Source organism: Haliotis cracherodii, unplaced genomic scaffold (genome assembly GCF_022045235.1).
Source record: "Haliotis cracherodii isolate W230 unplaced genomic scaffold, xgHalCrac1.p SCAF_1, whole genome shotgun sequence".
Classification (NCBI taxonomy): Eukaryota; Metazoa; Mollusca; class Gastropoda; order Lepetellida; family Haliotidae; genus Haliotis; species Haliotis cracherodii.
Genome location: NW_027266264.1, coordinates 11,744,196 through 11,765,498, shown reverse-complemented (window position 1 = coordinate 11,765,498; position 21,303 = coordinate 11,744,196). Strand labels below are relative to the sequence as shown.

At 39.0% G+C, this 21,303-nt stretch overlaps 1 protein-coding gene across 1 annotated transcript in view; it reads left to right on the top strand.

Annotated features, from left to right (window-relative positions):
* LOC139472679 (neuronal acetylcholine receptor subunit alpha-6-like) overlaps window positions 1-20,057 on the top strand; it is a 54,084-nt gene extending 34,027 nt beyond the window's left edge. The window contains exons 2-4 of the mRNA XM_071255143.1: window positions 16,634-16,859; window positions 17,418-17,518; window positions 17,843-20,057. Of these exons, the coding sequence (XP_071111244.1) occupies window positions 16,634-16,859; window positions 17,418-17,518; window positions 17,843-18,287 (772 nt within the window). The 3' untranslated portion in view covers window positions 18,288-20,057. The remainder of the gene's footprint in view (window positions 1-16,633; window positions 16,860-17,417; window positions 17,519-17,842) is intronic.
* Window positions 20,058-21,303: the final 1,246 nt, after the last annotated feature.

The window sequence follows — 21,303 nt, the reverse complement described above, 5'->3', positions numbered from 1 at the left end:
CCTGGGACAAACATTTCACATTGATATGACCATGTTGCCACACATTGTTTTTTTTTAGGATTTTCTGTTCCAAAAGGATTGAAAGCTCAGGATATAACAGCACACAATTTTTTTTTGGGGGGGGGGGGGCAATCCAATGCAACATAAAATGCACCAGTTTGGCTTGTGTTTTTACTTTATATTTTTATGTAAACATAAAATGTAAACATGAAACGTAAACCTCAGCGACAGAGAATAACCACTCCATCGAAACAGCTCCATTGAGCGTAAACGGCTAAATAACAGTCATAATTAAATGATTTAAATAATTGACAATCAGTTATGACATCAGGTGTTTGCGAAAAGTGTAAAAGCACGAGTCGAACCGATTCATCCTATGCAGGAATTGGTATTCATATTAGCATGTGCGTTTGGTTGGTTCATCAGAATCCTAAACAAATATCGAGAACCTTAAACTTTCGAAATATTTTCGTGGACAAGCTACAGAAAACTGTTGGGGCGTGTGAGACAAATTCATGTAAATCAAGTTATAGGTTTGCCTTCTGATTCTTTCTCAGGTAACTGGCATGCCCAAGGGACGCAACTGAGCAGAGCAAATTGCGACGCCTAAGACGAGTGGGCCAGCAATGCTCCTTTTACAATGATAGAAACTTATATATATGGGAATATTCTATGTTGACATGATACATCATTTTACAGCCAAGACACCTGAAGTGAATCTTTAATGCCAAACTTTCACTTTTTTGTTGCTTGTTACAGTTCTCATAACAGAAATAAATGAGTTTTGTCTTCAGTTACGCTAAGCTGTTTTATCAGATGTAAGAAGGTAACACTATCGTCTATAACATAGCTACCTCAGTCACCCTGAAAGAGCAGAATGTTCCATCTATGTAAAAACAAGAAAAAAAAATACAAGATTCCCATCGCTAACTCACAGACTGTTGCAATACTTACTTCATAAACTTCATAAAAATGTCCTGTTTCCCCGGCTTTTAACGAGTCCTCCTTAAAGGAAATTTGATATATACGACTTTTTGATCCGGGCTGTCCACCTGACCAAGCTAAAGATGCTTTCAACATGATATTAGTTTATGAACATATTTTGTTTTTCGTGCATGTCTTTCACTCATCTTCCACAGTTCCCTGTAAGCCTGGCATGATTTGTCAGCCAGAGATGACTGTCGGGGAGCTGAGGATGCTGTAGGTTAGCTCAAGTTGCTGCACATGTGGTTTTCCAGCAGTTCCTCCAAGAAGGGAGAACACATCTATTTCTATTAACATTGCCAGTGTTTTGCTATTTTATCACCGGGACATGACTGTTATTGCTTCGAGTGGATGCATTACATATAAACTATTCATTTACACAATTCTGGTTCCGTTGCCTCGTCCGTCTTACACGCTTTAGTGATGTTACGACTAACATGTTACGCTCTTTAATGATGTCGCGATGATGATGTATGCGGTGCATACGATACACACAACAATTACGTTGTGATGCATACGGTTTACACCACAGTTACGTTGCGATGCATACGATACATACTACAATTATGCTGTGATGCATACGATAATAATACAATTACGTTGTGATGCATACGATAATAATACAATTACGTTGTGATGCAACGAAACATACACCAATTACGTTGTGATGCATACGATATTGCTATAATTACGTTGTGATGCATACGATACATACACTAACTACGTTCTGATTCATACGATACATACACCAATTACGTTGTGATGCATACAATACATACACCAATTACATTGTGATGCATACGATAATAATACAATTACGTTGTGATGCAACGATACATACACCAATTACGTTGTGATGCATACGATAATACTACAATTACGTTGTGGTGCATACGATACATACTACAATTAAGTTGTGATTCATACGATCATAATACAATTACGTTGTGATGTATACGATACATACATCAATTACGTTGTGATGCATACGATAAATACTACACTTACGTTGTAATGCATACGGTGAAACACTATTTAATTGATGTCGCTATGCATAAGACTTTCGTTACAACTAGGCTGAGATACATACGTATACACGTTACAAAGGTTGTGTTGTATAAGTTTACACGTTACAAAGGATGTGATGCATAAGTTTACACGTTGCAAAGGATGTGATGTATAAGTTTAAACGTTAAAAAGGTTGTGATGCATAAGTTTACACGTTGCAAAGGTTGTGTTGTATAAGTTTCATGCTACAAGGAGGTTACGATGCAAATGTTACACAGTATAATAACATTCGATGCGCAAATTGATGATGTGATATATATATACTAGCCACCAAAAAACTTTGCACATGGGAATTCAAAATATATATTCGAACTACATGTGTACACAAATACAGATGTAAACACATCAGTGAATTGAATTGAACACATATGCGTGTGCTACGTTTCGTGACGTCAGTGGTTTCGGCATGGGCACGTGCGACACGTTTGTGCATGTGCATCTCGATCTCTGCGTGGAGCTCATGAATGTACAACACTGCTGTCGATTTGGGAAGCTTAATTGTTTGACATTTGATCGTTAAAAAAAATAAACGGCTAATGAACCGCACATCATGCAAAGACTGACGACTGCACAACGTCATGAGGCTATTGGGACGGTCCGTGGGGGAATGTCTCGACGTCAGGTGGCTGCGCATTTCTATTGCCACCAAAACACCATTTCAGCACTGAGAAGTTATCAGAAAAATAAAGAAGTTGCCGATCGCTCATGTCCCGGACGCCACAACGCCATGACAGGACAGATGGATACAGGTGACCCATCTCCGGCACAGGTTCCAGACTGCAGTGACCACTGCTCAGGTCATTCCAGGACGTCGGCGTATCCACCCCAACATAGTCAGGCATCACGTACGTCACTAACGGGATATGACCACGTCGTCCCGCCATACAACCTATCCTGACGCAACGTCATCAACAAAACCGTCAAAGGTGGTGCCGAAATCACGTCCGTCAACCTCGGTCGTGGTGGAGGACTATTGCTTTACAGACGTGTCCAGATTAAACATTTCCCTTAGAGACGAACGCGACGTGTCTACAGACGTCTTGGGGAGCGTTATGTTCAAGCCTGTGTCATGGAGAGGAATCGCTTTCGGGATGGTTCCGTAATGATTTGGGTTGGGATAAGTGCATGTCAGAGAACCAATTTAGTTGGTCTTTAGGGCAATTTGACATTTGTGTTAATGCCCGTCATCACATGGCTTATGTTGCATTGACTTTTCTTCAACAGCACAATGTGCAAGTACTGCCTTGGCCTGCAAATTCACCGGATCTCTCCACAAAAGAGCTTGTGTGGGATGAAATGGAACGACGTCTATGTCGCGTACCAAATCTGCCAGATAACGTTCGTGATTTGGCAGCAGAGTTGCAGAGAATATAGCAAGCCATTCCACAAGCCTTCCATGCCCAGTTGATAGACTCTATGCGTCGGCGATGCACTGCTGTTATCTCTGCTCACAGTGGGAAAACCCGTTATTGAGTTTATGACAATGTTGCTTGACCCCTCCCCCACATTTGGACTCGTTACGTCAATGTCATGGACATTAAACATGCCGTTCTTTCGTCTTGTTCTGATCCCAGTAGCCACCTGTAAAAGTTTTCAATGTTATATTTTCAATTTAAGAACGAATTGTAACAATGCACGTTTTTTATACATAACGCATTGTGTTCAATGTACAAATTACGCATACCGTTTGCGATGATTAAACTACAAACTGATATTGTTCCAACATACGTTTGGCTCATTCAGCAGGGTACCCCAGGTTGAATGTAGTCTTACATTTATGAACGTTTTGGATTCGTTACCTGAAGTGGTCCTTCTCGAAAACATTTATCTCCGAACCCGAGAGGGTGTTAATGGAAGGCGAGTGGGGGTGTTTACTGACGTTAATGTTATCTTCCTAAGGTTTAAGACCTTTTCCTGTTGGTGCAAGCCTCTAGTGCCACATTCGTTTAGATTTATATTCTTCTAAGCTCTTGATCCACCTTCTTGTAATCTATTAAACATATTCTTATTCTTCTGTGTCATGTAAAGTAATAAGGCTGCTTCATCCTGTAATCAAAAACACATATTCTTAGTCCGTTGGGTCATGTAAAGATACTTGAAGGTAGCTTGATCTCGGAGAAGAGTGGCGACATTTGCTTATTAAAAAAACTAGCTGTTTGATTGGCATTCTGGAAGTTGGTGAATAAATAAGAAAACGTACAACTTTACGGATAACAACTTCTGGTTTATTGCATTTGGCGATGTTGTGGTGTAGATTCTTACATCATTATCCACTCCAACTTGATAACGGTGTAAGAATCTGCATCGAAAATTGTCATGCTTGCCAAATGTATTTTTTTGGTCAAAAGCTCATTTTTTATGATCTGTCATTTCATGTAATCTAAATTTGAAGATATACAAGTTAAAATATGTTTCCATACGTTTTTTTTGTATCCTTCAGGCAGACTTTTAGATACTTTACGTCAAAGAAAACACGCTGTAATGGATGGAACATGAATTTCACAAACGCTGCCGCGATAAAACAGCTTTCTCAGCAGCTTTGTAATGAAGTACGTCAGAACCCACAGAGAATAGGATGACTATGTTTGTTGAAAACTCTATGACATAAACTATGTTTGTTGTTTTGAAGGCTTTTAGCTCCAAACACATATCCGGTAGTGCGCACATGCAGATATTCAAAGGTTAAGGTAGACAGGAAGTACATCGTGGCAGATTAATTGAGTAATGGCCTGAGCTTGTCAATGAACTAACGCGAGAATCACGTCGTCAGCGTGATATCCGGTTATGATGGCAAAGTTGTATCTCATCCTCACGATATGTGTAAATCATATGTTTTATTCTGTCATCGGGTATTGTAATCACGTATATGTGAAACGCTGATGGGAATGCATTGTCATGTCCTGGATTTGAACGTTTAAATGTGTGTATTTACATATTTACTTCATAGACAGCACTAGATATAATTATATCTGATATAACAGACATTCGTGTAATATGTGTAGTAATGTATATTTGATGCCATCCATGTGAGTACAAATCTTTGGATATAACACAAAAATGCTGATCGTTCATCGGTGTTCATTTTTTTGTACAGTATTTAAATAGGTGTCGTGACAAAAAATAAGTGTTTGTGAATTATATATTCCCTATTAAAAAATAGAAATGGATCTGGTTAAATTTTATAACCACTAACTAACACCAATTACATACATAATCTATTTTAATATTGGATAGGGAATGATGTCTTTAAAGCCTAAACATGCAAGGTCTATGTAGCCGTGACTATTGGGTGTTTGAGATTGCATGCTGTCTTTTTCTTACTGTACGCATTTAGACTATATGGGTATATTTAGATCCGGTGCACGACGTTTCCCCGACAAATAACACTAAAATTTCGAGACTTCCAATGTTTTGTGTGTTATTTCTAAATGCAGCTCAAGCTCGTATACTGCACTCACGGGACTAATGCACAGACATCGTTGCCCTTTATTATCACCTATGTAAAGTTCATTATTTCGTGTCTGGACAAACCTTCATCTGGTTGGATGAAAGTATTTTCGGGAACCTTTTAAGTCCTTGGCATTGCAGCGATATTTCGACGCCACATCTGGACTTCGGATATGTTATGTTGATGGAAGATTTACAAACAAGCCATTACTAAAATAGAACAAATGAAGATGGATAGGGGTGACTGCACAGATAGATAGATGTACAGATGGTGAGTTACATTGAACCACCTTGATGTCTGTTTATATGGAAACATAAACCCATTCACAAAAAGGTTCAATGTATGTTTACATTGCATTTTGGATATTTGTGACACAGTGTTTGTGTAACCAGTGATACTGGCACATGAACATACCTATGAAGATAGAGTGAGTGAGTGAGTGAGTGAGTTTGGTTTAACGCCGCTTTTAACAGTGTTCCAGTTATATCGCGGCATGTCAGCTTAATGTGGGAGGAAAGCCTGAAGTGATGCAGGTCTCAGACCACTTCGGTGAAACCCACGAGCACGGGTATGATGCTGACAAACCTAGAAACATAATCGGGACGGACCGGGATTCGAACCACCAATCATAGGTTTCTGGCGTGCCCGAGGGACGCAACTCTGCACAGCGGATCGTGGCGCCTTTGACGACTTGGCCATACGTGCCCCCCTATGGAGATAGAAATATGGATAGACATATTGATAGAAAGACAAAATAAATCGACAGGTTGATAAGTATATAGCAGAACGGAACAATATTAAGAATAGTCCCGTTTTTAATTATGGAAATCAATATTATTACCTCTCTATGATATAATGCACTTTCACCTATTGAAAGGTAAGCTCTTAAATCTTATATCCTAGCATAGCTATTTAAATTTTACCTCTTGACAAGGTAAGCGCTTGAATCAGTTGGGTTGCCAAGACCCTTCCTGCTTTTGGTAATATCATCAGTATGTATTATTGCAATGACTCATTGTGCTGTTTTTGACCATGTATTTTAGCACCAAACTTTAAACAGACGTTTATTTACAGTATCAAATGTACAAATGAGAGCTAGGTGTTAGGGGCTTAGCTCTTCTGGCGGTATCCGAGTTAGTGGCGCGTACATTGTAAGCTCATCTTCAACTTTCTCACGAATTGAACAGACAGTTATACCCATTTGGATCAATAGGATAGTCATGGAAATGCTGAAAATACACATCCACCACGTGTGGTTGGACAATCCCTGGTATTTGCTTCCCAACTAGTCATGTTGAGTTATTATAGCTGTTGCTACTGCGACTGTTTTCTATCCAAAGCTGTTAAACCCATAGAAGCGAAAAGGACATTCTCGATGCCAAAGAAGGAAACAAGCTTTGTGCAGAAAACCATCTACTTAAACTATTTTTGGAAAGCCAAAACTAAAGCTATCTTTAAAAAATGACCAACGACCTTGGAAGTATTAACCAATGCCAAAACTGAAAAGATAAACCCAAAGCCTCAGCAAATGTCATTTCGCATTGCAGTCAGCAATCTTCAAGATATGTCCCAGCGGCGTATTGAAAACTGAATCTCTGGGCACGGCAAAGCAATAGTTGACAGCCTAGACAACTATCGATGCAGTTCGAAATGGATGTCAAACATAATGACCATCTAGCCATCAATAATTAGCTCTTATTAAAGCAAGGAGAACACTGGACCTACTCTAACGACATCCGGTTTGTTGACATACATCATATTCAGATACTGGGTGTGCAATGTTGTTTTAGACTATAAACGGAAATAAGATAATTACAAGATGAATATATTTGTCAAATAATCGAGTTATTGTTGGTTACCTATGTTTGGAATGGTATGTAACAGTTATGTTAACCTTCCTGCAATGGCGATGGGGCATTCTAGTGGTAAAAGCGTTCGCTCGTCACGATGAAAACTCGGGTCGATTCCCCACATGTGTAAAAATGTGTGAAGTCCTATTCTGGTGTCCCCCGACGTGTTATTGCTGGAATACTGCTAAAAATGGCGTAAAGCCACAAAACCCCTGCAAAGGATGGGTGGTGGGTACCCAGTAGTTAAGGCCTTCGAACGTCACGCCGAAGGCCCAGATCCGATTCCCCAAATGTGCGAAGAAGACCATTTATGGTATCCGCGTCGTGATACTGCTGGACCATTGGTAAAAATGGCATAACACCGTACAGGACAATAAAGGTCATAGGCGTGCAGTATTAAAATGATGTAGATACAAGGCAGATTCTAATCACGAAAGAGCGAATCATACACTGGTGGAAATGAATGTCACAGACTTTGATATTTCGCACTTACCAGGTTACCACTTTTACAGATAAATAACTGCATTCGTAGTACATATCATGCATGCACGTCACAATACACGTCCATAGATGCTGCTGATATATGCCGAGAGCTATCAGGAATGATGTTAACTATTCCCAGGTTTCGACCTGAAACTAAATATCCCCATAACTGATAATTGCAACCTTTAAGAGACACAAATACTTCATCTTCAGCTGTTTAGAGAAACCAAATGCCAAAAACAAGTACAAAATATGCCTAATTGTAATCTTTAAAACACATTACACAAGTCCTCAAATATACTGTTTATCATTTACACCGATGATCTACAAGATTACCCTTGAAACGTTTATTTTGATCTCGATTTGTTTCAAAAGCATGCAATAATCTGCAAGCCGTGGTTAGATGCAGTGTATCTAATTGGTGCGGGGCATGGTAGCTGTTTCGGTGGCTGCACGTGTTGCTAGTTTAGCAGTAACTAGAAGGACATAGATGAGGATGATCGTAATGCGTGGCATCTGTCTGATAATATAACCATCAAACGCCTACACTGAAGAACTGAAACTTTATCTTGGGAGTATAAATGTTGCATCTCGACGTTTCTCTGTTGCATTGAAGTTAAATGTTCCAGCTCGTCCAGAGTAAGTAGAGTCTTCAGAGAAATGGCAGTGTAGGTGGGTAGATAACTTCTGACAACCAGTATCACCAGTTTTGGGCAGGAACATAAAATATTATATGGATCAGTGATTTTCAGTGATCCTTTCCCATCATTGTCATAACCACTTTGCCTGTCGAGGAAGCCATCTGAAAACGGTACGAGTAAAGTACATACCCCTTAAAGGAAGAATTTAAACTAAATTCCACTGGGGTTTATTAGCTCTGAGCTTGTGAACGTTGAGCAAACTGTTAAGAAGATCATCGATATCATTTCTGCCCATTTTCATATTGAAACATTTATGCCTGCAAAGATTGTTATGGGACTCTACTGCCAAGGACGAATGTTCTTACTTATCTAATTGACAAGAATGGCAACACTGACGTAAATACATCCGCTTCACATCCAGCTGAGTTATGGCCCCTTCTTTTTCGACCTTGACATTTGACATCTTGAATGCTGAGCCTGTAATTCAGGGAGGAATGGCGATGTGGATTATTTGCGTGGAAGGCATGTTTACCTTTCAGCGTGCGACACAATATGCGTGCAGACTATATTTAGCTGCACACGCATCTCCCGTAGATTTGCACAACGAAGGTCGATGTATTCTATGTGAACTTAGTCGATATCATACATATGAAGGTGTACAGAGAGAGACTGGTGGATACCTACAAGGTGTATTAGGACACGAGTTGATTTGAATATGTGCATCAGTACAAATGTGAACTCCCTTGAGACAATATACATCATGTTTCTATTCCCAATGTCAGTATCCTTATACCAGAGCTTCCTTCTTGAAACTGACCCAACTCTATTAAGTTTGAGTATGTATACGATATAACCATTATGTAGGTATTCTTCATGATATAACAAAACTCTAAATTACATATGATCCAGTAGCTCAAGACCGGAACTTTTGGTTTTTCTAAACGATGAAAAGAAACGTGAGGCCAACACGTGAGGGCTTAAATATGCCACTTGCAACTTCCGTTCCAAAACGACTTACCCTTATGGGTATTTTTAACACACTGATTTCAACTCAACCTTATAAATGAGATTTAGAAACAAATTATCCCCCCTGAAGCGAACGCGACGGAGGTTCCCGTTACCTCGCGTCCCTCCCGGGCATAGCCTGACCCTTGCATCTCCGCCGCCATATGTAGTAATGCATCCGACACATATACACCACATACGTGTTCCGCTGCCGCCTATCAAACTTCGGAAATCATGTACATTAGCATGTCACTTTGCCCGAACGTAGTTTCTGCTTGTCATATTACCTTTATAAAGGAAGAACTTAATGTTGCAGCAAAATAGACCTATAAACTGAAATAAGGTCTTAATAGGATGCTGATTTTCAACAACGTTCATTTAAGTATTACACGAGTTATGCCTGTGAACATCTAAAAAATTATACTTAGTCTTCTGAATTTGGGTAAGGTATTGACGGTGTTCACTAAATCCCAACCCAATCTATATATATTTATGACTGTCCATATAGTTTGTTCAACGATGTGTGCATGTATCACCGTGTCCATCATTCGCGAACACCTGGTATCATCACTATTTCATAATGATTCATAAACACCTGGTCATGGATATGGAAAGGGTTTTATCGCTTTCTTTTGAATACAATGACAAAAGACCACGCATATGAGTGAGTGAGTGAGTTGAGTTTAACGCCGCTTTTAACAGTATTCCAGATATATCACGGCGTGTCAGATAATGTGGGAGGAAAGCCCGAAGTGATGCAGGTCTCAGACGTTTACCACTTCGGTGAAACCCACGAGCACGGGTATGGTGCTGACAAACCTAGAAACATAACTGGGGAGAACCGGGATTCGAACCCACAATCATAGGTTTCTGGCATGCCCAAGGGACGCAACCCTGCACAGCGAATCGCGGCGCCTTAGACGACTGGGCCACCCGCATATGAAGGTGTACAAGGGTAGATATGACATGACGTTGACCTCAAAGAGATAAGTTTGCTTCAAGAGAATACATACACACACATATATATCTATGACGTCTTATGTTAAAGATAATATGTTGATTAACATGAAGGTAAACAGACCTATTGACTGGAAAATATAGAAATCTTCAGTGAATATTTCATGACATTAGTATGTTCTAGGTATTAGTATACTATTATTTCTTGGAATAGGTAAAGGAAAAATGCACCATGTTCCTCGTTTGGAATCCATGAATACTGGAATCATATGAATATGAGAAACGCTTCAGTTTAACGTTATTGTATTTGTAAATATAAAATCTTCAACATTCCCGAAGGGGAATTAGAATAAAAACTAAAAACTATACATACTCATTAAATTTCGGTCTCCCGTGCTTCATCGGGCATACTCTTTTGGTTTAGCACTTCATCATTTCGAGATGCATCTCGCATAATGTGCTAAACTGAAAGGGTGTGCCTGATGAAGGGCGGGAGGTCGAAAGCTGGAACTTTTGCAAATACAGTAAACTACTTTTATAGCGAACTGGCGGTTACAACGAACTTATTTTTGGTCCTGTCCATTTTCTGAATATATGCTTATAACGAACTACTGTTATAACGGACTAAAATTTGTGGTCCCTTTGATTTCGTTATAACCGTAGTTTCCTGTATTTTAATGAGTGAATATGCCTTATACTTTCAGTGTTGAAAATTTATGTCAGTATCCTCCAACTATGTTCACTGCCTCAAATAATTCAACAAAAGTTATCTGAGTTATCTTTTGTACTTATCACCAATGCAATGCAATGTCTTCAGTATCATCGTCTTGCCAACGGTATTGTCCATGCTATTTTTTTCACACGATACAGATCTGTGTTGAACCCACATGACCTGTCCAATTAACTAGCTGAAACGAACTAGCATTTGCATACCTAAGTGAAGTAGTTCCAAACCACGTGGTCTATTAGTCTCGGTATAATTATTAATTGTGCTTCAATTACAAAACAAGCTTAGTGGGGTACCAATGGAGCAGGTGCATGCAATTATCCCTACTTACTGTGTGTAGATCATAGGGTGTGCTCTAATCCGACTCACTTGCCATTTGAAGCAGAACGACTCGATTATGTAGGGAATATGTCCATCTAGGGTCGTTTACTATGCTTTTGGATAATTGTAATAAGTTTTTATGTGTATAGATTAATTATGAGTTCTTGTCATGCAGACAGACCTAAAAAAATGATTTAGTTATTAATAACCATTACTGTGTCCTAATGTATGGCATTTTGGGTTACATACCTTCTCAGCGTTTGATTCTTAAAGTATGTCAATAATTCAATGCATAATATACGTCTGTAGTGAGTGAGTGAAGTCTCAGCGGAGATACGGGTATATAACCATGCTCATGTAGGGAGACGACCACAGGTATTCTGCGTGACGAGCGAACGCTACTGCTTAAATCACGGGACTACCCGACATACCCTACGTAAGAATAAGAAAAATAAATGTGTTAATTATTTCTTTCAGCAAATATTAACTATCGGGATGATGAGTCATGGTAACGAATACTTTTTCGAATAGTTACAAGACTGTTGCAGTGGCTTGTGTTGTTCCAGTACACGACGCACTCCTTAACCAACGTATATAGTTACTTCATACGCACTAATATTATGACGTGTGTTAGACAGACTGTACCAATTATACCAACAGTCGTCTTGCCTGACCTTGCTGGAACAGCTTATGAGTGTTCATGACCCGTGACCTGCTGATCTGGTTACTGGTCGTTCATCAGTCCGACTACAGATGGCGCTGGCATTATCGGTATATATTTACGGAAATAACCGAACGTGAGATTTCAGGTCTTGATTGATGCTGATCAGTTGGTTACGTACAGCCTAAAATAGATCGGAGGTCGGTACTTAACACAGTTTTCCCTCGTGCATTATTTATCAGTTAACAGTCAGCAGAGATCATCTTTTTCACAAACTTCCATGATGTGAAATTTGACGTTTTTAAAGAACACATTCTTTTCGACACTGTTTGATGATATTTCATAACATATTCCGCTAAAAACATAATTCCAAAGGGAAGTTTTGAAAGTAGAAAAGGTAAAAAAAATGACTCGAATTTCACGCTATTCCGCAAACTCCCGAAAGTTAACGATCATTCGCTAGATCACTTGATCTAGACGTCTGTGGTGTAAGTGTATTGTGCACTCGGCTTGTAATGGCACCAGAAGACGTTGATACCATTCTATGATGTTAGAGGGACACCTGGTGACAAATCAATACAATGGATTCTCGCTGTTTTGGCGAAAGCTACGAAACTGTAGCATACCCTCACACATTGTCACTGCCCTTGTCGAACATCTTAATGACAGTTTATAATGTATAAATATCGCAAAGTGACCATTAACAATGATGATGATAACCTAACCAAGAGTTCGGATTTAGACCAACATTTGATTAAATTGTCAAAAGGTTTCTGATTTACACTAAACATTGTCAGCCTACAAATCGGATTCGAACAAACTCCCAAATTGTCTAACGTTTTGTTACATATATACAGGTAAAGACCTCTCAAATCACAGAACCACTGCAATCACGAGCGTGAGCACTGCTCGCATAGTGCAGCCAACACCAACAAAAGGAAAAGCTTAATTGAACTTGCACGATCTGTCATGATGTATTGCATCTTGCTCTATCTGATAATGCTAACGGTGTTGTTCATTGCCAACGTAAACACAACCAATAGAACTGTTTTTTATTGACGTGAACTGTAAATCTCCTGAAAAGATGGTCATGTAGGATGGAAAACTTACAGACCTGTTAAACTTACGTGTAAGTGTTTGTTTGTTTGTTGTTTAACGTCGCACTCATCAATACCTCCGCTATATGACGGCGGTTGGCAAATATTTGTGTCTGGATCAGACAGTTCAGTGATTGACATCATGCCCTTCGATCCACACAATCGGGATACGATGACAACCACCCGATCCAATTGGTCGCCTCATACGACAAAGATAGGTTACTAGGGAGCTACATTCGCTTCCACATTTGGTGGTCAAAGTGGTTTGTGTGTGCACCCTATCCAAATTTCAGATTACCTAGCCTTAGGGTGTAGAATATTATTTTTACGATGGAGCATGACGAAATGGACAAATGGAGATTTTATTCAGATGGACTTCCACAATTTATATCGTTAGATGCTAATCTTCTGAACTATGATTTGGTCTTCACCAAATATCTAATGACGATATCATTTGAATACTGTTTTGAATAATTTGAATAAAAATGTTAAAACTTATTTAAAACAAACATATTTGGACTCGTATGTCAACTGCATATAATTGAATCAGAACATTATAAAGGCAAGCAAAAGTATACAAATCCAATTTTTTTAACCAAATTATGAAATTGCGGAACATAACCTGACAGAAACATGCCATTATGGCTTGACTATGAGACAAATGGAAACAATGAGCTGATACGCATACCACCGTGCATTCATTTGCAGTTTATCATGCCCTGTTTATGGTTGTTTTGAGTATACGTCAGTAGAATATCCGGCTACCCACCACAGCAAAGGATTGTCTTAAACTCTTCAAGATATTTACCAATCGTTTAATGTTAAATTTGTTTTTCTCATTTAAACTTGCATGTTGGCTGAGTTATTTTGAAACATACATTAGACTGCAGAAAATCGCTGACAGTGCAAAGCCAGACTTGTGGTTCTTTCATTAGATGTTATCAGATGCGTATCAGAATCGTCGTCCAACTGATCCGTTCAACATCACTGTGTGGCTTTCAGTGAAATGATGGAGTCTTGACAACTGCTTGATTCTATTTTGGGAAGGACCTTGTACGTGTTTCTGGTGGAGTGTGCATTAATGATACTCTATGACCGAGTTAAGTGCTTGTGTGAACCAGCCATTTATTCAATTAAGATGCACAAATGAAACATTTAAGTTCTATTTACATGATGATATTTATGGTAATTCGTCTGCAACTATAACAATGCATCAGACGCTACAAGGACTTTTGCCGCGTGACTCGTACATTCCTGTCACATCCGTGACTGGAAGCTCGTCTGAAACATTTTGCAATATGTTTTCAAATATTAGAACGGCAACTGGAAAACACCAAGGAGATTTTAGATATTATCCACATTCCACTTACAATTCAAATTCTAAATTGCATATACAGTGGAATCTGTCTTATCCGGACTTAGGAATTAGTCAGATATCAACAGGAGACATAGAAATAGGAGAAAAAGATATGGTTAAAAAAATATTATTGTTTATGATAATTTATCTTGGACTGGTAACATATGTTCGGTATTGATAAAAATCTGGATTAGTCAGATTCCGGTTAACTATATAGTTAACGTTATGTAAATAATCACCTCTAATCGCACTTGAAATAGGATATCTTTGATATCGCATTTGTTGTCGTTTTCTCGGTGCTTTCAAAGGTGACGTCCCCTGTATCATTAGGATAATGGTGATACTTTCCGCAAAATAAATAAAAATACAGTGAACCACGTGGTTGAGGTGTTCCTGTTCCCATTTCTTATTCTTACAAGCGTGTAATGAGCTCGATAGAATTCCGGTGACAATTTCAAAATGTTTACCATTGCTCTTTTGGGAAGAAGAGAAAGTCCTTTTGCGTATCCAATTACTTATTGAGAAGGATGAAGTTTTATGTTTGTCGCGGGCAAATAGAGCGAGGGTTTTGTGTTCATGGGGCGAGGTCAGACGGTCCATGACGGCACACCTCGGCCATAATATAGATACAGGTACATAAACAGGGCCTGCTTACCAGATGCAGGGAATATATATCACCAATTATCTCAAGCAATGATGCATTCAAACATCAGCCATGCTGAGGGGACGTGTGTATGTGTACAAGGCGAGTGATTGACAGCGCACCTGCTGGATGGATCTGTCAAATACACGGCTTGGTTAGATGATAGTTTGCCCCGATATTTCTCGTTAAGGTAGTCTGTTCCTGCTCTATACATAGTCGATAAATACATGACCCATATCATGTTTCTGACTGGCGAGGTAATAGACAGGGCAGGGTTCTTGCTCCAACTAATTTAGTTTTTCTAAGGTACATGTATGAGAAACCAGGAAATGGGCATTTTATACGCTGCACCAAAAAGGTTTGGGATGATGAATATTTTTGGGGATTTTTGTACCGAAGGCTGATATGTACACATAACTATTTCGTGATCCCTAAGTTTTAGTGTTCATTTGTTTGAACCGAGCACGCACTGCGGCAAACCCCTTGTTCATATGTTCATATTTCCTAAACCAAGAATAAGATGTCTATATATTCGTCTTCAAGTTACAAATATCTTAAACACTTGAACCCTCGCCTTCCTCTACTTATCATAGTGCTTTAAACCCTGGTAAAGTGGCATAACCCTCAGCATTAACATTTACAGGGAGTGACATACTCACCTGTTTCTGGGGTATAAAGTGCAGTGATTTGTGAGCGTAGGTTCTTGAATAGTCACTTGTTGTGTAGTTGTGACATGGCTACAATATTCCCCAATTCCTTGACGTTCGTAAGTATCATGTCTTCCATTTATCACCTGTAAACTTAGACATTGACTGAAATACTCCCTTGTCTTAATTTCAGCACTTATTGCTAAAATCACCCTCATAAATCAAGCAATGCTAGCAAGTATGGCTTAGATGTTCATCCTTTCCGCGGACACTGGGCGTCATCAAGTTTAGATGAAATGGTGGCTTCTTCTTTTACTCTGTTTACACCGTACACGTGACCCTGTTAGGATTACGATGTTCAACCAGTCCCCGATAACCATAGCTGCCTGTAACCTATAAATAGGACCTATAAATCTTTTCCTAATTATGTAGTCGGGGTCGTTCAATGGACACATTTTGGCATAGATTTCTTGTGATTAAAAGGAAATAGATTTTTGATTTTATTTCGTAAGACGCGACTGCAATGTATTGGGTGCTCGGGCTCTTTGACTTGGTTGACTGTTTGTGGGGCGTTGAACATAATATCTCACCACTAGTTTGGTCAAGACTCAAATATTTTTACGCCGACGTGATGAAACTGGAATATTGCTGACTGGGGCATCAAACTACATTCACTCACTCACTGTTCGTGTGACAGTGGTATGTGAAAGGATATCCCTAATCGATTATGTTTTGATGTTTCAGTATCTATGGGACTGTGGCACAGGAAAGAGACAAAAACGACCCTGATGCATTTCAAGAAGAGGCGGCTCAGATCTACTCTACCATCTTTCACAAGTACAATGAAAGAGTTCGTCCCCCAGATAACTTCCCCAACCCTGTCCTGGTGACAGTCGAGGCCACATTATACCACATTCGTGATCTGGACCTCAACCGAAGGGAGATGGAGTCACTGCTGGACATGAAAATCGTAAGTGACACGTCTGTAGGTCTGTATGTGATGATTCTGGCGAAGACCAGACAGCACCGGGTGGTCAAGGTCTGTGAATGGCTGACGGACTGTTCGTCACCGTGTCCCAATGTCCAATCATTGCGCATGTTTTCAGTAGCAGGTTTACCTCTCAAGACTCGATTATGAACATGCTACTGTCATATAGCTCAAATATTACAGACTGTATTCACACGCTCACATTATCACCTAAACCACCTTAAAAGTTGCGAAAGGTACATCTGTATACTACTCGACTCAAATAACACAAGTAGTTTTTAAATGAGATTTTAAACAAGGCAGGTTTGGTTTGAATATACCAACTAATCAGAACCAGAATGAAATAAAGATGTATTGATGAACTAAATACAAAAACACATGTGAATAAGTTAATACACTGACACATTTTTCCAGAAATACAGATTTCAGATGGACAAATCTACCGTTTCCTCATTCGTTGCAATTCAACATGACGTTACCGATGTGGTACCTTGGTGTTTATTATTTATTGGGGCTATACCAACTTTTCTTTTTCGTTAGATGTGGAAAGACAAGCGACTAGCTTGGTACCCCTACCAGGTCCAGGAGATCACTGCTAATGTGAGCGCGGTATGGTCTCCTGATATCGTCTACACGAACGGGTGAGACACATTTCTATACTATTCTTGCCTCACATAACCATCGTGAATGATTGTAACTCTAGACAGTAATAAGCAGTGTCTTAAGTGCAAAAAGTACTGCTAACAGCCATTTGTGATGTCATTTGATTGTCACGTCATGGTAACTCATGACGTCACATAGGTCTGCCAAGCATTGTGAGGCAATTTCATTGAGCGATATCTATAAAGTAGATATCGCTTGATCTAAAACAAACGATATCTCCTGTTGGAGCCAGTTTTGGATGATGAACTTATATACCTGGATGGGAAAGAGTTCTTGTAAAACGATTAAACAATATTTTTCAGAGCTGTCCCCCCAAGAGCAATGTTCGCCCCAAAAGTATCCATCAAACACAACGGCGAAATGACGTGGAACAGAAGAGAGGCATTGGTTACAATGTGTCGCACCCAACCCGGAAATGTTAACCAAACATGTGAAATTAGCCTCGGTTTCGTATCTGCCAGTGACACGGAAATGTTTGGAAATGATACAACAATTGACCTCACCGATGATTTTGAAAATCACAGATGGGAAGTCAGCGAACCTCTGCTTGAACGATACTCAAACACAGAAATTAGCTTCGTTCTTTACCTTTCTTCCAAATCCGCAAATGGAGGTTCAATGGTGAATGGGAACAATTGTAGTCATACTTTGAAATATAATTTAAACGGAGGTTCCGTTGTCAATGCTTGGAGCTCTTCAATGCTTCTGTTGGTTGCTGCGGTCATGTCCATTAAGCTGAGATTGTAATGAAAACCCATGTTAGTCTTTGTTGTTGCACAAATGTGAGGGTAATGTACGTTTGTGGCTTAAAATAACACTGCTCGTATTAATATAGTACTGAATTACAATTTAACTATGTGTGCAGATCATCAAAGTAATGACGTATACAGACATAAGAATGAAAGGCATTGCATTAAGTATTGCATTAAGTATTTACATTAACTAAAGGACCTAAGTGTATCGTTTACCCCATTATTTGTTTATGAATTCATTTCTTGTTCTGTATACTTCTTAAACACTTTTCATAAGTAGCATACAGATTAGTATAAGAATAGCGTCATTTTTAAATGACTAACCAGCCTTTGGTGTTCTATGCAAACTATTTAAAAAGACAGTCCATTATGCTAATGACGTGATCAGAACTAGGCATGTTAATGAGTGCTGTTGACGTCCATTACAACATAAACCTTGCATTCATCACTCATCTCCAATTAGTTTCTTAGACTTTGTAAAAATGTAAATTTGCTTCATTCGTTCTTAAGATCCGTTATGTCCATTCCAACTTTTTGATAAACTTTTTTGTCGTTCTTCGTTTCTGTTTAGCGTCTTATCTCTTGTCATTTACAAGCCACCGAATGTATATTACTTCTGTTGCAAAAACAATATTGAAAACTGCATCTCTGATTGCCGAACCTGGGACGTTCTGAAATTCCAGTGACATAAATACTTCTCCCTTGTTACCCATTTCCTTCTTAATTATGTACGCATCAGTTGCCCAATCGGTTCTGTTAATTGCAATCTTTTCTCGGTTAGCGAAATACACGTTTCGTCTATGGAATATCTGGGCTCATTTATCTTTCATTTCTTAAGCATTACGCATTAGTTAAACAAAACCTGGTTGTGTAAGTTCGTGAGGTATCCAAAAGTTTCCATCTCTTTGATATATTTTTGTGCAGACACTGAACACTACAACCGTGTACCAGTTACTTCAAAGCCGGTGTTTTTAGTATATATGTTTTCATGAAGGTCACGTTATGGAATTGTGTTTTATAACTAATAAATGTGCCTTAAAATGTGGACGATATTGATGTGTATTTTGTCACAGTTTAAGACATTTTGTTGTTTGTGCCTTTTAACTTTATACACCCAACAATACTGTGCCTTAACGTGCTGTTTTCAAACACATCTTTGACACTCTATCAGATCTATCTATTTCAAAAAGTTGCACTTGGTAGCAGAGAGTACCTTATATTGAAAGTCAATACTAAATGTTGTTACATGTTGATCGATGTACCATTCATACATAATTTGTTAATTCAATAACCAATTTCTTGATTACGTTTGTTATCATGGTATTCCTACACTCGCAAGACAGATATACCCCGAAGGTCCTCCGAACGAGGTCAATAGGTAAATCCTACCATTACCGTTATATCTGTATAAACACATGCACACTATGTCTGCCCTGTCCAGGTTTTACTCCGTAAAACATGCCATTCAGTTGTCAATAAAACACGAGTGTGCAGTTTAGGAATGTAAGTAGAACCATCCTATATATCAACGAATCTGCATTGTTTCGCGATATTATAATTGGTGAATAACTACCACAGTTATAGGTTTTATACCGTGAATGTAAATGTTTTTTGCACTTGTATGTAGTTTGTATTACTGCTTCATACTGTCCGCCCATCATGCGATGTACAATGTCAATGCAAGCTGTTGGTGGGTGGGGCTGTAGCTAGCATTAACTATCCGTCATGTAAATAGGGGTGCTAGTAACGACATTAAAAAAATTAATCCGTATAAATGTGTTGCCTTGTTTTTCATAACATGAATGAGTGAACATTGTTTTACATCGCATTTAGCAATTTTCCAGTGAGGTGCTGGCTGGGGGCACAAGATATTCATGACAAGAAGTTCCATGTCAGCTGAATGCCGGTCGTTGTTTTTGGTTCGACTGTTTCTCTTTGGTTTGCTCTGAGAGGATTCCAAGCCGGAAAAGATTCCCCGTACGTCCTTCATGTCGTGCGAGGCAACGTAATGGATCGGGTGGTAAGGCTCGGTGTCTCTCTTGATTGCGTCTCGTCGTACCCGTACCCGTAATATCAATATTTTTGTTCGACCCAGCTCAATTATTTACAGGCTCTGAACAACACACAAACAAAACTGATAGCAGAATGCTTGTGCCATGGTCTGCTTAGCTTTTGTAGAGATTGGAATATACATGCATAATACCGGATTATACCGTTATGTTTGAGATATACATGCATAATACCGGATTATACCGTTATGATTTAGATATACATGCACAATACCGGATTACACCGTTATGATTTAGATATACATGCATTATACCGGTATGTTTGAGATACACATGCATAATACCGGATTATACCGTTATGTTTTAGATATACATGCATTATACCGGTATGTTTGAGATATACATGCATAATACCGGATTATACCGTTATGTTTGAGATATACATGCATTATACCGGATTATACCGGTATGTTTGATGTATACATGCATTATACCGGATTATACCATTATGTTTGAGATACATGCATGATACCGGATTATACCGGTATGTTTGACATACACATGCATTGTACCGGATTATACCGTTATGTTTGAGATACACATGCATTATACCGGACTGTACCGTTATGTTTGAGAAATACATGCACTTAACCGGAATATACCGTTTGAGATACACATGCATTGCACCGGATTATACCGCTATGTTTGAGACATACATGCATTATACCGGATTATACCGTTATGTTTGAGATACACATGCATTATACCGGATTGTACCGTTATGTTTGAGAAATACATGCATTTACCCGGAATATACTGTTTGAGATACACATGCATTGCACCGGATTATATCGTTATGTTTGAGACATACATTCATTATACCGGATGATACCGTTTTGTTTGTTTGATGTTAGTAATACAGCGGTACTCGATAGCGTCACTACGCCTAACAGACGCAACACTCCACAGTTTCGTTTGTAATAGATAGTCTACAATAGGTAG